General features: G+C 44.1%; 1 protein-coding gene across 6 annotated transcripts in view; it reads right to left on the bottom strand.

Moving 5' to 3' along the window:
* Positions 1-435: 435 nt before the first annotated feature.
* Positions 436-16,674, bottom strand: part of LRP2 (LDL receptor related protein 2) — a 302,615-nt gene continuing 286,376 nt past the window's right edge. For all 6 annotated transcript variants that reach the window (XM_051849416.2, XM_051849415.2, XM_051849414.2 and 3 more), the window contains 9 exons: positions 13,374-13,493; positions 11,193-11,283; positions 10,027-10,094; positions 9,560-9,680; positions 8,926-9,055; positions 7,729-7,830; positions 5,940-6,047; positions 2,186-2,257; positions 436-2,006 (listed from right to left, as the gene is read on the bottom strand). In XM_051849416.2, coding sequence (XP_051705376.2) covers positions 1,836-2,006; positions 2,186-2,257; positions 5,940-6,047; positions 7,729-7,830; positions 8,926-9,055; positions 9,560-9,680; positions 10,027-10,094; positions 11,193-11,283; positions 13,374-13,493 — 983 coding nt within the window. In that variant the 3' untranslated portion in view covers positions 436-1,835. The remainder of the gene's footprint in view (positions 2,007-2,185; positions 2,258-5,939; positions 6,048-7,728; positions 7,831-8,925; positions 9,056-9,559; positions 9,681-10,026; positions 10,095-11,192; positions 11,284-13,373; positions 13,494-16,674) is intronic.

Genomic DNA, 16,674 nt, shown 5'->3' with positions numbered 1-16,674 from the left:
TTAACAGCTTACAGGCTAGGAGGGCCTGGCCCCTGTGCAGAAAGTAATGAGTTGGGACACTGTGTTCTTGACAAATGACTCTAATGAGAGGAACACTGGTTATCGGAGGAACAGGAACATGTCCCTTTCCTCTCTGGTCTGCATTAGCCAGGGAGAGCACACAGAGACTGCTGACCACTGGGCACTGGCTGGGCCAGACTCTGACATCTGTTGGTTTCTGGAGACCTGTTTGATTGCTTTTCTACCACTTATTACAGGATATCATGGCCAAAATAAAAATTAATACAGAGACTCATTCGTTTTCAAAGAAATGGTCTAGATTTGCTTCCAGGAATAAGTAGTACAAAACTGATGTGACAAAAAAAGCACTCAAGCTTTCTACATAGCCAAATGCAACTGACTCACAACGAGGGCTTAAGAAGCACACGGGAGACATCTGATAAAATACACATTTATTAGAAATTTTTCAGCAGCATCATTTCCAGTTGCTTTTCTAATCAAAGTACATTTCAAAGTAATTACAATCAGCACTCAAAATATGAGCAGCAAAAAATATCTTGAGAACTCAGGGATAAAATAATCAGTAGTACATGTTTCATTCATCCATCCATCCAACCACTCATTCATTGTTTAACAAATGTGCAAGACTAGCACAGAGAGCCGGGAAAGCTACGTGCTATGGCAGCTGTGTTTTCCTGCCTGGATCCCGCTGTGGAGACTACCGACTATTCCAGAGAGGGGCAGGGCTGTACAGTACATTGTGATACAAATGTACAGATGTAGGCAAAGGATCTAAAAAAGGCTCAATAAGAATGACTTCCCTTTCTATTCGTGTTCAACTTTGGAAATAAATAGTCATTAAAATGTTCATTTCACACACAGAAACAAAAACCCAGTTGAGGCTTCACTTAACTGGTATTTGTGTTGCACCTTACTTTATGAAGACACAGATTTGGTTTTAGTAATTCAGCTACCAAGTCCCACTTACTGGAGTAAGTGACCACCTGAGTTGTCGGGCAAGGGCATGAGTGGCTATATGGTCCACATGGGGAAAGAGCTCATTCTACTAAACACATTCTACTAAATATAGCAAGGTGCCCTTGCTCTAGGACACCTGTACTTCATGACATGGCATTTCTTCAGAGATGTTACAAACACAGAAGTTGACTCAACAGCGAGAGGACACATGCCAAGTAGAGTGCTCTGGCCAGACAACACAAACATGCAGAGAGTGGAGTTGAACTGCTTTTTCTACCTGCTATCTGAGGCATCTACCATCAACCCCAAATGTCTATACAACACATCGTGGCCTCTAGCAAGACACCCATTAGTCAAGTTGAAATGTAATATTGAACATTCATTAAGTGCTGGTGTGTAGGAATGGACCAGAGAATAGTGTCTGGGTTCCTTCCCTGGATACTTCCAAAGGAAATATGTGTGATGCCTCTTTGCCAGGCACAGCTAAAGGCCGTCAAGTCAATTCCTTTCCTCACTGGATCATTTATTTTAACAATCACCAACCAATTCAACAGATATTTTTATTAGCAGATTCAATGATGTGATAATCTTTCCAAAATTTACAAATGTACAATATATTTATAGCATTGCCTTCAGATAGCTTCAGTGCAAAGATATACATATAGTACATCGTGGTAATTATTTGTAAAAATAGGAAATGGCATAAGTAAAAAAAAAAAGACACACAAGACACTTCCAACTGTAGGCAGAGAAAAATATATTTTTATAAAGTACTGAATGTGGACTTATTTTTTCTGTTTGTAAAAAATACATGTGCAAAAATGTGTTTCTAATGATTCCCTAAACAGCTGGCGTGGCTATACCTCAGAGTCTTCTTTAACAACTTTCACAAGGTTTGCGGTATCTTTAAAAGTGTCTTCTGTTGCAGTGTAGCCGGGCGTTGGGTCTCTTTTTGGAGAAATTTTATCAGGGAGAGATGGTGATGGAGGTGGGGCCCCAGCATCCCCTTCCTTTTGCTCGTTGTCCATCTGAAACCACAATGAGGCAGAAATTGGCCATTTATTTCCTCAACACAACCAGAAACAATTTGGTACGAAGATTCATCTTGGCCAGCTGGCTCAGAAAAATCTGAATGCTCGTCCACTTTAGCCAAGCAAATGATCTAGAGTGAACAATGCCTGTGCTAAGGAAAATAGCTAAAAATTACCTCTGCATAGATTGGGTTTTCAAAGTTGGTGGTTTGTTTCGGCTTTCGTTTGAAGATATTCCATCTTGGTACCTAAAGGAAAGAGGAAAACAAACCAAAAAAACTTCAGCAAAGGAATTTTTTGTGGGTTACTTTTCTCCTTGTCTAGGTTTTAAAATTTCTTCTCACTGAAAGGACCAAACCATTTGGGACCTAGGAATGTGGGACCTGGCCGAGGAAATCACCTGTTCACCTCTTTCTATGGCCCTGGAACCATAACTGAGACTTTGCATGGTTTTCACCTAATGATCTCAAAACACATCCTTGATTTGAAGTTCACAGTTTATAAATCTGTACCCACTGAGTCTAGAAGCTTTGACAGGCAGCTCACTCTGGCTACTTCCATACAGATGGAATGCATTAAGACCAAGACACCTAAGAGCTTTCTGGGGCTACTGGAGAACAGAAAGAAAAACGGGCCATCAAAGAAGGAGGTACCTTTCTCTGAAGGGAGGAGAGAACTTCCACTTTGACTATGACCTTGCCTGAATAAGACTGAAGTCGGCAAACTCAAAAGGCTTCCATAGCCTTGGCAACTCATGACTAGAGCCTAGGGAGATTACTGACACTATAAACAAGAGTGTCAAATTGTTAAGTCAACAATAGGAGTCACTGCGTACTTACTCCTCATGTGGGATCTGTCCTTAATGTGTTGTCCAATGTGAAGTAATGCTATAACTAGTACTGAAACAGTATTTTTACACTTTGTATTTCTGTGTGGATGCAAACTGATGAAATCTTTACTTAATATACACTGAATCGATCTTCTGTATATAAAGATAATTGAAAATGAATCTTATGTGAATGGAATGGGAGAGGGAGCGGGAGATGGGAGGAGTGCGAGTGGGAGGGAAGTTATGGGGGGGAGCCATTGTAATCTGTACTTTGGAAATTTATATTTACTAAATAAAAGTTAAAAAAAAAGAAAAGGCTGAGTTTAACTCTTGTTTCCTAAAACAAAGTCTTGATTCTTGTTCAGTTCAGGAATGGCCTTTCTCCCTTCATCATTTCCTCCTGTAATCATAATGACAAGAGTTAAAACAGCGCACAGTCTTGAGTGCTCACTACATGTCAGGGATTATTCTAAGAGTTTTGCAAGTGTCTGATCTAATCCTCTCAGCAACCCCTTTAGGTGGGTGCTCTTATTACCCCTACTTGATAGAGGCTGAGGCACAGCAGGAGCAAAGAGCTACACTGTAGGCGAAAGGGCAGGGAATGACCACTCAAGGGACAGCACAAACTACCCTCCATGACAGCTGGCAGCCCTCACCTAGCTGCAAAGCTGCCAGCAATGCTGGCCACAGCTCTGGCTGCAGGATAGGAACCTGGCAGGAGACCAGGGAACCCACACATTGTATGCAGTGTATTATACTCTGTGAAAGTACAGGACCCACAAGTGAAGGAGTAGCGAGCACGTGGCTATAGGCTAAGTGTAAGAGGCCATTCACGCTAGCTCACGTTTAAACAAGGACCTGCTCTGTCCATGGTGCCTCCAAGGGGAAGATGAAGACATGGAGCCAGAGCCCTGACTCTGGATCTTCCAGTTAAGCAGGGAAGCCCTGAACTCTGCAAAGTCATTGCTTCAGTATGGAATTGCTCCTGGAAATGAAGTGCCTCCTAACAAGAGAAACAGTGTGGGGGCTTTTGCTGATATCTCCTTGAGATTCCATGCAGATTAATGCGAATTTAGAGAACCATGGAACTCAGTCTTAGGAGTTCATGTTCCTAACTTTGAGTCCTCGGCCTATTTACTGATGAAAGATAATTCTGTGATACTCGTGGGCACATGAATGGCAACCTAGGGTGATCTTTTTTTTTTTTTTTCTTTAAGGTTTATTTATATTTGAAAGGCAGAGTAAGAAAGAGAGTGAGAGTGAGAGATTTTTCAAACTGTGGTTCACTCTCCAAATGCCTGCAACAGCTGAGGCCAGGCCAGGTCGAAGCCAGGAGTCCACTTACTCCACACTTCTGACCCAGTTCCCTACTGATGCACCTGGGAGGCAGCAGATGACAGCCCAAGGATATGAGCTACTGCCACCCACACGGGAGACCCAGATGGAGCTCCTGGTTTCTGGCTTTGGCCTGGCCTAATCCCCCTGTTGCAGGCATTTGGGAAGTGAACCAGCAGATGAAAGCTCTCTCTCTATCTCTTCCTCTGTCACTCTGCCTTCCAAATAAATGAGTAAATCTTAAAAATTAATGTAGCTTGAAGAAAAAAAGTTTGCTCCCTTGAAAAATACCAAGTGGAAATTTTGTGTAGAAGAAAGAAGTAAAGGATTATTAAAAGGGAGACACAGACCTTAGATATAAGCTCTTCCACTTGGCATCAGTTTAGCTAATACATTTGTATTTTGACCCAAACAAGCAGAACAGGAGCCAATGTCTGAAGTGGTTCACGGCTAAAAATCTAATGAGACTTCCAAGTTAACTTTGCCAGTGCCAATTGCACTTGTGGACTGTGCAACTTAAGGAATAAAGCTTTATAAAATGATAAAGTTTCTAAATACCCTTAGGCTTTTGTTTACATTACTGACCAAAAATAGTCAGAGAACTTTAGAACTGAGACATTCCAGAGCCCATTGTTTTCAACCAGGAGTGTGTACATGAGTATGCTTGGGGAAGATGCCACTGGAATTTAGTGGACAGGGACCAGGAATACTGAAATGCCTTTTAGTGCACAGGACAATTTTGTAGCAAAAATAATTGTCTCATTCAATATGCTGATAGTATCTTCAATGAGGAACACCATCGTCCAGAGGTAAAATGGTTTGTACAAAATCAAATAGCTAGATCTCGGATGGCTGCATGTATTTATCCATTAAAACTAATAACATATTAGCCATTAACATTGAGTTGTATAACAAATGGACCCTACAAATTGAAAAAGGCCTAAAGTCATTCCACAGAAACTCCACCAAGTGATAATTTTTTTCTTTTACTCTCAATAGCAAGCACTGTGCCTGGCACATTGAGAGCAGTAATGGTTGGTTGCATGATTGGTTGGACAATTAAGTGAATGATGGACAGATAGGATAGATGACGTGGGTGTAAACCTGTGCCATCTAGTGGTAAGTACAGCTAACAGCAACAATGCCTTAAACAATGTGCCTTATATAAGGGAGTAGACACATGACACACATTTTTCCATTCAATTATCATTTATAGCCATTGTCTATACTCCCACTAAACTAGGGTCTTTTTGCTTTTTACTTGTTAAACTTCTTATTCAGTGAAGTATTAAGCCTTTTTACTGTAATGCAATTTTAAAATACGTTATCTCAAAAACTAATTTTAAAATATGCTATCTCAAAAACTAAAAAAAGGTGGGGGGGGGAGGAAAGAGGCAAGAGGGAGATAAGGGAAGGAGGGAGGGAGGGAGAAAGGAATGTCATGTTCTTAGAATTGTATCCACAAATCACATTGAATCTTTTAAGGACTAATTAAAAATTAAAAATTATAAAACACACACCAAAAAACACATGACAAGTACAGCAGAAAAACTGCATTCTTCACAACTCAGTGTTAGAATATAGCGCCATTTGTTAGAAAATTTCTCAATCTATGCTTTTTAAAAATTATCTTTATTATCTGCCTACGCATCTTGGGATCTGTGAGCTTGCTGAGGTCTACCCAGTTTACCTAGGATTTATATCAACCCACCAATCTCAGCATTCTTTCCAAATCTCACAAAATTTCTGGAGTCAGACATTGTTACCTGAATCCCAGCAGCACCCGGAGACACTGGCGTTGTCCCTGGACTTGTCTCAGGGGGGTTTGTGGGACTTTCATAGTTCTTGGCATCCACATTTCCAGCTACCACCGCCTGCGAACACATTGAAGGCCCTTATCCAGTTTTGAAAGAATCCAGCAGTAAGTACACTGCTACAGTTTGCTATCAGCTCTTTGGGTCTGTTTTCCACCAACACGGATGGACATGGTTTTTATTCTTTGAGCCGATCCCGCATCCCAGGACTAAACTAATTCCTCACTCCCTAACATCCTGGGCATTGGCCACTAAGTCATCTCATGCCTTAATCCTGGAAAGCAAATGCGTCTCTCATTGAGCACACTCACTTAATACTAACAATTTCTGTTGTATTTTCTATGCCTCCTTACACCCACCAATCACCATATTTTTGAACAAATGATACTCTGGATGTCTATCAGCAGCCAATTACTAGAAGAATGCCATGAATAATTCCCCAAACATAATGGTGAACTGAGAATCCCATCTTTGGATGTTAAGAGCAAAACTCTGAAATCTCAGCGGACTACGTAAAAGACATTGAATTTCTGAAGCCATAGGCATAATAGAATTAATACTTTTCTACACATTTTTCTGTAACATGCATGGAATTCCACAGTTCCCTCTTAAATCCAAATTTCCATGAATAAGTAATTAATAAATTATAGGGCAGATAACTCCCACATTCTCCTATACTTCTGTATTCATCAGTTTGCTTTTTTCTCAAGTTTGGATGTGTTTCTATACATGGCCTCATTTTATTTCAGGTGAAAAAGCCAAAAGAAACAGCCTAGCTGTTTTAGCATGTGAGTACATTTTTGCTACCTGCTAGCAAAATACTTTCAAGATTCAAATATTTCTGCTTCTAAGAAAGCTATTTGTAGGGACAGGTGTTTGTCCCAGCAGTTAAGATACATTTAGGACACCCACATTCCAAATGGGAGTGCCTGGGTTTGAATTCCAGCTCTGCTTCCATTTTTAGCTCCCTGCTAATGCACACCCTGGGAGGCTGCAGACAATAGCTCAAGTAGTTAAGTCCCTGCCAATGAGGTAGAAGACCCAGATGGAGGTTCAGACTCCCAGCTTTGGTCTTGCTCAGCCTGGGCCGTTACATGCCTTTAGGGAGTGAAACAGCGTGGTTGAAGATTGAATCAATCAATCTCTCTCTTTCAGACAAATGAGTTTTTTAAAAGATTTATTTATTTAATTAAAAGGCAGATTTACAGAGAGGCAGAGGCAGAAAAAGAGAGAGAGAGAGAGAAAGAGATCTTCCATCTGCTGGTTCACTCCCCAAATGGCCACAAAGTCCAGAACTGCACAGATCTGAAGCCAGGAGCTTCTTCTGGGTCTCCCACGTGGGTGCAGGGGCCCAAGGACTTGGGCCGTCTTTTACTGCTTTCCCAGGCCACAGCAGAGAGCTGGATCGGAGGAGGAGCAGCCAGGACTCGCGCCCATATGGGATGCTGGCACTGAGTCTACCAGACGTCTGAAGGGACTCACACACCTGCCACTCAGAATGAGACTCAGAATGATGCAGAATGATCAGCCCCAGCGAGGCTTCAAGCCTCAACAACTGAGCAGAAAAACAGGATTCCCGCTGTTTTCAGGTCAAGTGGTCAGGTCAGCCCTGCAGGCGGCGGGGCTGAGGCATGGAGCACTCCCCACTTGGAGAGGTTCGGAGACTCCGCCGCAGACACGCTGGGGAGAGTAAGACCCAGCAGCAGCGACCACGGAAACAAAGAGCTGTGTGCCGTCTCACCTCGGCAGGCAGAACCACTTTCACGGCACAGTCTCTGGTCACGTACATGGGGTTTTCAAATATTACAGGCTGTTTCCCCAGCTCCATGGCAAAGTGGTCACTCTGGTGGGGGAGGGGAAGAGAGAGAAAGATCGAGAGATCACACTGTATGGATCCAGTTCGCACACACACAGGGAGGTGCCTTCCTCACCCCTGGAAGTTTTCTGGGTGCTGTGACAAAGTTTCCCCAAAGATGAAAGCTTAGAGATCGTCACACAAGCACAAACACTCCCATCGCAACACACACACACCAGCAGAGACACAGGGGCCCCACATGACACATCTCTAAGGTAACATAAAGGCACTAGGTCATTAGAACAAGAAAACAGAAACTCGTTTCCTATATCCAAACTCTCTACGGTCCTATAATGCAAATAACTTGGGGAGTGGGTCTGGACAAAAGAGAAGAGGGTAATGTCGGAAGAAGGGCAAGAAGGAAAAGAATAGGAGAGGGGGAGAGGAGAAAGAATGCATGACACTGAACTTGCAGGCACAGCTAACAATGACAGATTTGGGGGAAGAACAAAATACTCAAAGTAGCTTCCCTATAATGATTACAGAGACTTGTTGATCCCCTCACAAAATAACCCATGTGGGCCTCACACAGAGGATTACTGTACCCATCTTACAGATGGAGACAGTGAGTGTGGGGGCAACCAAGCTGTGTGCTATTATTACACACTTAGAAGGTGGCAGAGCCACATTTTGAATCAATACTGACTCTAAATCACTGTATAGTCCAGCATTGGAATACACTGGTGGAAATTATATCATGCTAAGAAAAAAACAGTTTTCTTCCTACACATTGTCATCAAATAAAAACAAAATATTGTATCTCCCTCTACACCACTAAAAAATGAAAGTTTAATATTTAAGACTGTTTATGATTCTAATGCAGCAGTGTGGCTTAGGGCCAGGGAAGTAGGGATGAGTTTTAACTTTATTACTAATGCTACCAATACTTTTAGACCTATTTCTGCAATAAATCTCAGGTTTCCCAATTTGATCTATGCAGCACAGACTTTACTCTGACAGTTATATGGTGTATCAAGGTATTTCAACATTCCCCAGGTTAATTTCATTCTTGATAAGAAATATTTCTTCTATAAAATAGTAAAAAATGACAACTTTGAAATAACCATCTTAAACCCCACTCACCAGTGACACTGATCCGTCAATAGCAGACTCAGGACCAAAACCAGATACACCAATTTCCATGTTGTCATCTGCCCCTGACCTGAAGGTCACCCCATTTCCATTTTCAGAAGGTTTGACAAGACTGCTTAAGCTGGAAGAAAGCCACGGAAACAGTGTCTTATTTTTTGTTCAGCCTGTTGTATCTTACTGAAATGCAGATCTTTCCTCCACGCGGCTGTACCTTGCTGAAATGCAATGCTCAGTTCCCACTCTGAGTCAAATGCGAGGCTGAGTTCCCTCAGCTTCCTGGAAACGTTAAAGCACATCCCTGGATGTAGGAGATGGGGGCCTGCAGGAATGCCGCCAGCCATCACACAGCCGGCTGAGCTCTCTAGCCTGACCTGAGCAGGCAGCAGCAGGCACAGCCATTAGGACTGCAAAACATGACTTGTCCCTCAGGCCTCAGCAAAGCCGTTGATGAAGAAACTGTGATTTGGAATGAAAGCTTTCGACCCTTCCTAATCTTTGTTCCTGCAGAAGACAGGAACTGCCTGCTCTACTTTTAACTTAAAAATAAAAATTAAAAAAATCAGGTTATTCACCTGATCACATCACACAGGCTTCTAGACTTACTATCCTACATGCTGTAACCAACCTTGGCAGCTTGGGCAGAGCTGGCAGAAGAGAGCCGGTCTTCCTATAGTGGAAAAATCCTACAGTTGCCAGGGCTCCAACGATGACGATCAAGAGAATTGTCAGCAACACAGCCATGGCCGCTATGGAAGACACAGAAGCAGTGAGCGGGGAAAGAGCCAACAAGGCTACAAGCCTTCATTCTGCCAAGACTGGGCCAAATCGGATAAATCAACAAATAACAGCATTCTCCTGAGGGTGGGGGGCAACCAAGCTGTGTGCTATTATTACATACTTAGAAGGTGGCAGAGCCACATTTTGAATCAATACTGACTCTAAATCACTGTGTAGTCCAGCATTGGAATACATTGGTGGAAATTATATGATGCTAAGAAAAAAACAGTTCTCTTCCTACACATTGTCATCAAATAAAAACAAAATGGAAAGTACCATGGGTACTTCCAGGTTGCTGATAGTCTTAAAACTTACTTGTTGCTGGAGGGATGCCCTTGGAAAACCCTATTTCGCAATACTGTCCGGTGTAGCCACTGGCACATCTGAAAGTAAAAGGAGAACCATTCACTAGCCTGCTGCCTTGTTGGGCTCTGCTGCAGTTTCATAAGCAAAGCCAGAGATGCGAGAGTGCTTCGGTCAAGGACTTTACAATTAGACAAGTTGGGGCCAGTGCTGTGGGGCAGCGGGTTAAAGCCCTGGCCCAAAGCACTGGCATCCCATATGGACGCCAGTTCTAGTCCCAGCTTCTTCTCTTCCGAGCCAGCTCTCTGCTATGGCCTGGGATAGCAGCAGAAGATGGCCCAAGTCCTTGGGTCCCTGTGCCTGCATGGGAGACCCGGAAGAAGCTCCTGGCTCCTGGCTTCAGATAGGCTCATCTCCAGCCATTGCGGCCATTTGGGGAGAACCAGCAGAAGGAAGACCTCTCTCTCTAACTCTGTCTTTCAAATAAATAAAAAGAAATTAAAAAAAAAATTAGACATGCAACGCATCCTACACAACCTCTGTTTTGTCAAGAGATGACAAGAAGGATCAACAGTGGCCTGGCTGAGAAACTCACTCTAGTGGAGGAGCAATGGCTTGACAGGGCCAGTCCCACCAAAGCAACCTACTGATGCCTTCTCTAATTTATGGAATTCTTTCTTACGGAGAGTGAAAAATGGAAACCACGTTTGTGTTCCTTCCTTTGAACTGCTTTCATTAAACACTTTGCAAAGGCACCTGTTTATCTCGCCCCGTGTCAGAGCCTTCTCAGTTGTCTGTTCGCCAAATCTTCAGCCCAGGCTTTGCTCATCGTGGAGGCCTCCCCCTAAAAGCAGCTCTGTGGACGGCTGTTCTCCCACAGTCCCACTGGCCTCAACGAGCTCAGGGGAGTCGGATGATGCTCCTGCCATTTCTCTAACTCCCTACCCCCAAAACATGCTCCAGGAGATCCCTATGACTGGGCATTTTAACCACATCCCCAGGAGATTCTTATGCGCACTGCACTAGTTTACTGCTGCCTTCCCCAAGGGGCAAGCTGGTTAAAATGTGAAATTAGTGAACCAGCCAGGTTCCTACACTTGTTTTCTTGGCTACTTTCAGGTCTCCAATTCCCGCAGAAGAGGCAAAGCCTACAGCTCGACCTCAACATTCAGACTTACTTGCATTTGGGCAGATCATTCTCATCAAAATAGCAACTTCCTCCGTACATACACCTGCATGGGGGGGGCATGGTGATGGGAAGTTCGATGGCTGCAGAAAGGGAAAGCCATGCATGTGTTAGTCGGCCGCACTCAGCAGAGCACCCACACCATGCAAACCTGCCCAGGGCTGCAGTGGCTACAGGGGCACGCCAGATCAGTAGTCTCCCTGTCAACACATCACCTTCCCCCAGAGTCAGACAAATTTCCCTCCCAATAAGAAGGTCTTGGGGGTCATGTACATTTAGTGGAAAGAAAGAGGCAGTTTATAGCATCTCCCCTTAAACAGTGAAGCGGTGCTAGACTCCAGAGCAGGGATGAATAGTTAAAAGAACCTTGTGGTAAAGAATATCTTAAGGCATTCAGGTTTTCATTTGAGTTTTCAGAATTCTCCCCTCATGAACCCAGTTGAGGTCAACAATTTAATTTAGGCACATCTTGAACCTTCAGCTAAGGAGTCTAAAGCATCAGCAATCAATCAACAGACAGACACACAGACACTAGATAGACAGCCAGAGAGATCCTCAATTTCTTCCCTCCCAAGTTGCCGTTACACTGGGTCTCTGCTCCCAGCTCCGGCCCCACCTGCTCCCTGGATGTGCCTCATGGCCATTAGTGCTTCACAGTGCTATACTTGGAAGATTTTGTTTATGGAATTGGGACAGCTTCTTGGCTCAGTCTTTCGATTTGTGCCTCTACACAAAATTTGCTGTATCAGAGAAGCCTTCCCTGAACACTCCACCTGAAAAAGCAACCCCACTCACCTTATATTCATTCCTCTTACCCTGCATTATTAGTCTTCTTCACCACCTTACCTATTATATATTTATTGGTTTCTCTATTTATTATCCTATTAAACATAAGCTAAGGAGAGCAGAGGGTAGTCTATTTTGTTCACTTCCAATATCTTCAGCACTTAAAACATTGCCTAGCACATAGTAGGCATTCAATAAATACTAACAGAACTAATTGATTAACATACCAAACCATGAATGGCTACCATCATTAATGTGTTTACTTTGATGAAAGTATTTTAAAAAATCACTTGGAAAAAATTAAAGGGTGGTAACAACTTAAACAGCAACTCTGCTACAATATGAAAATGCAGTAAGTCAGAAAGCTTCATTTATAACACAGAACATGTCTCAAAAGCTTGAACTATCATCCTGTTCGGAATATTGCTGAGAATATTGGAATACAGGCAATATTTCCCCAGTAGCAGTGGAATGAGTGCAGCGGGGAGGGAAGAAATGAGACGGGAAGTCATTTTTTTTCATCTTGAGTTCATTCTTTAAACTTGCCCACTTTGCAGTCTGGTTGGGGTGAGTCAGAGGCTGGTTCCTTGTTTACCATCATGCCCCCCCTGGTGGGAGAAGGTGGTTAAGCCCCTTCATTTTCCCATCATCTAAAATTTGGGGAAGGCCCCAAGGATGCTTAGCCATCAAATGGGCAACTAATGAATTACAGGATTTTCTTAAAAGTGTACTTATAAAGCAAAGGGTACTATTTAGAGGCACGTAGTTATTCCTCATGACATACTAATTCTTTAATTTAAAAGAGTCATTGATAAAAAGGTTCTGCCAAGAATGGATCACCCACAGAATTGGGGATGAGAATGAAACTGACTTCCTTATTCCAGCATTTATCTTGCAGCCACATAAAATGCTTTGCAAAACATAGCCCTTTTTTTTGGTTGTCTCGACTTTGAAGTGAGCAGATGAGAAAAACAGTGAACATCCTCAAGCCTGGCTCACCCCTCCCACCTCGGGAACATAGTTCTCCACCTTGAAAAACTCTAGAATGGCTGAGCGGACTCTGGGGTGCCAGGAGCCCAGTGCAGAGTGAGGGAAGGAAGGGGAGGTCTCACAGAAAACTCACTCTTTGAAATGTCTTTATACAACAACACAGCCACAGACTTAGGGATACTGCATCTTTATCACTGCAGATCTTAGCAAATAAATTTCAAGAATCATGGGATAGCAAGTTCTGTTTGGCCCCTTACATTCTACTCAGTTCTGTTTATGCTCCCCGTATCTCTTGTCCCTCCTTTTAGCCATCCCCACTCTACACTGAAAGGACCCAGCACACAGGGATTCTTCAGGTCCCTGAAGGCAACCTTGGCTGCCCAGGCAGTGCCCCTACCTGCGTCACACTCAGTGGTGCTCCCCTTTAAAAAGTTGGAGCCTTGGGGACAGGCACAGCTGTATCCTCCAGGTCTCAGCAAGCAGAGGTGGCTGCATACTTGTTTGCAAGGGTTGGGCACTGGAAAGCACATGAAAGCAGCAGTTAGGACAAGAGAATGAATAGCCCAATCAAGCACCATCAGCTGAGCCCCAGCGGCAGCACCCCAACACTTCCAGGCCACATGTTACCTGGTTATCACCTGCACATACACACCCATCACAGCCACCCACAGCAGAGGGACACAGTCCCTCCCTGGGCCCTCTGTCCCAGTTCTGTAACTCACATTTCCTATTGGTGCCATGCATTTCCTCTATCCCCTGGAAGGTTCAGAAAGTAACTAGCTGGTTCATTGCCCAACCATAAAATAACCCAATCAATACTAAGCATCTTGAGATGGCTCAAAGGACCAGTAAGATCCCAGTATTGTATCAAGATTTGTCATTCCCCAAATCTAGATAGATCACAATACATGGTCTATTCAAAGCATATTACTGGGTATGATTTCCACTCCATCTCTATGAGGAGAATTTTCTTTTGGGCTTCAATTTCCTTATTTCTAAGAAAAGGGAATTTAAGGAGCTGGCACTGTGGCGTAACGGGTAAAGCTGCTGCCTGCAGTGCTGGCATCCCATACAGGTGCTGGTTTGAGTCCTGGCAACTCCACTTCTGATCCTGCTCTCTGCTAAGGCCTGGAAAGCAGTAGAAGATGACCCAAGTCCTTGGGCCTCTGCACCCACATGGGAGACCTGGAGGAAGCTCCATGCTCCTGGCTTTGGATCAGTGCAATTCCGGCCGTTGGGGCCAATTGGGGAGTGAACCAGTGGATGCAAGACCTCTCTCTCTGCCTCTGCCTCTCCTTCTCTCTCTGTGTAACTCTGATTTCCAAATAAAGAAATAAATAAATATTTTTTTAAAAAATGGAATTTAAAGCTATGATTCATCAGAATCACCTGGAAGCTATTCACAGAAGCTCAGGTTTAAATTCCTGTGAGGTGGGGCCAGCGCTGTGGCATAGTGGGTAAAGCTACCTCCTACAGTGCCAGCACCCCATGTGGACACCAGTTCGAAACAGCTGCTCTGCTTCCACTCCAGCTCCCTGCTAATGCACCTGGGAAAGCAGTGAAAGATGGCCCAAGTCCTTAGGCCCCTGCATCCATGTGGGAGACCTGGAAGAAGCTCCAGGCTCCTGGCTTTGGATTGGCCCAGCTCCTGCCATTGTGGCCATTTGGGGGAGTGAACCGGCAGATAGAAATAGAAGACCTCTTTCTCTCTCTCTCTCTCTCTCTCTCTCTCTCTCTCTCTGCCTCTCTCTGTAACTCTGCCTTTCAAATAAATAAACAAATCTTTTTTTGAAAAAAAGTTCATAGAAAATGGAATTAAAAGACAAGTCATTTAAAAAAAATTCTGGGGTGGAGCTCAAGCATTATTAATAAAAGTACCTCAGGTAATTTCAGAACCTTCTGAAGTCTACCTTAGCACACATTACGATTTATCCAAGGATTACACTGCATTAGACGATCTCTAAATTCCTTCTTGGGTTAACCTTCTGTAATCCTGATTCTCCATTATCCAAAATGTAGTCATAGCCGAGGCATGGCTATAAAATTATAAGAAATCTTCCAAGCGAGTCATTCAAATGCTGCCTCATTAGCATCTTGTCAGCTCTCTAGAGCAGAGCTTTTTAAACTTTGATGTGGTACAAATCACCTGGGGAGTCTTGCTAAAAATTCAGATTTACATTCAGAGGATCCGGGGTGGGGCCCAAGAATCCGCCTTACTAATCAGCTCCTATAGGATGCCGAGGCTTCTGTTCCACAGCCCACACTGTGAGGAGCAAGGGACGGGGGCCGTGCTTCTCAAAGATGATCCCGGAACCCACAGCAGCATCTGGCGACTTGTTAGAAATGCATATTCCTAGGCCACATCGGGCATGTTACATGAACACCACAGGAGGGCCCACCAACCCATATTCAATAAGCTCCCCGGATGCCTCAGATGCATGCTGAAATATGAGAGCCAGCAGCCTGGGCTGGGGCTCTGGGCTGCATCTCACCAGCACTTTCCAGAGGGGGCCCACAGCAACCACGGGCTGAGATGCTTTTCTTTTCAGAAGCCTCCAGACTTTTCTCTGCCTTCTCCATGGAGGCTGGCGGCTGGCGGCTGGCGGGGGCCCCACCTGGGGCTGGGAGCTGCAGAACACAGCGCTGCTGTGTTGGTAGGATCTGGAATGCTGTGTAGAGGGGCTGAGCAGGGGCAAACACTGCCGGCCACAGAGGAGCTACTCCTCGGCAAAGACATTCGCCACTCCTCTAATCCGGGCTTCTCAGCTCTGAGCTGCAATCTGCCTCGGCTGTCTTGGGGTCTCAGAGTATCAGTGGACTTAAGAGGACCTCGGGCTCTACCCTTGATTCCCAATAGAGGAATGGGAAGGCAGTTCAACCTGGAACTCAGCATGTTGACTATTGAACCAGAAAAGAAAGACGCTGAGCTTGGGTTGGACAAACTTAAACTTCAGAATCATTTCTGGGGCCGGCGCTGTGGTGCAGCAGGTTAATGCCCTGAACTGAAGCGCTGGCATCCCATATGGGCGCCGGTTCGAGACCCGGCTGCTCCACTTCCAATCCAGCTCTCTGCTATGGCCTGGGAAAGCAGTAGAAGATGGAAGAAGCAGTAGAGACCAGGAAGAAGCTCCTGGCTCCTGGCTTTGGATGGGTGCAGCTCTGACCGTTGCAGCCATCTGGGGAGTGAACCATCGGATGGAAGACCTCTCTCTCTCTCTCTCTCTCTCTGCCTCTCCTCTCTTTGTGTAACTCTGACTTTCAAATAAACAAATAAATCCTTAAAAATCATTTCTGAGCATAAAACTCATACATTAGCTGTGCCACTTAAGCACTCAAGATATTAAATCTTTCTTAATCTCCATTTCCTTATCTGAGATGAGAATAAAATCTCTTTATAAGGTTTTGGAGAAGATTAATTGAAGTAACAAACATATGAGTGAATATTAAAGAGAGACCCAACATATAGAACTTGGTAAAGAGTGTTTCCTTGCCTCATGTCAAAAACTGCCCTTCCCTTGCATTTTGCTCCAAACACTGTTAGAACATGGGCAATTAGAACATAGGCAGCCAGATGAAGCAGAACCCAGATCGAAGGACATGAGAAGAGGGGAGGAAGCAGAAATGTCTATGACTGGCAGTTTTGAACTCAGGTCCACATATCTCAGGTAATATGAGTAATGAGTAAGATATCTGATGCC

Source organism: Oryctolagus cuniculus, chromosome 3 (genome assembly GCF_964237555.1).
Source record: "Oryctolagus cuniculus chromosome 3, mOryCun1.1, whole genome shotgun sequence".
Taxonomy (NCBI): Eukaryota; Metazoa; Chordata; class Mammalia; order Lagomorpha; family Leporidae; genus Oryctolagus; species Oryctolagus cuniculus.
The sequence above is the reverse complement of the archived record's forward strand: the minus strand, read 5'-3'. Positions and strand labels throughout refer to the sequence as shown.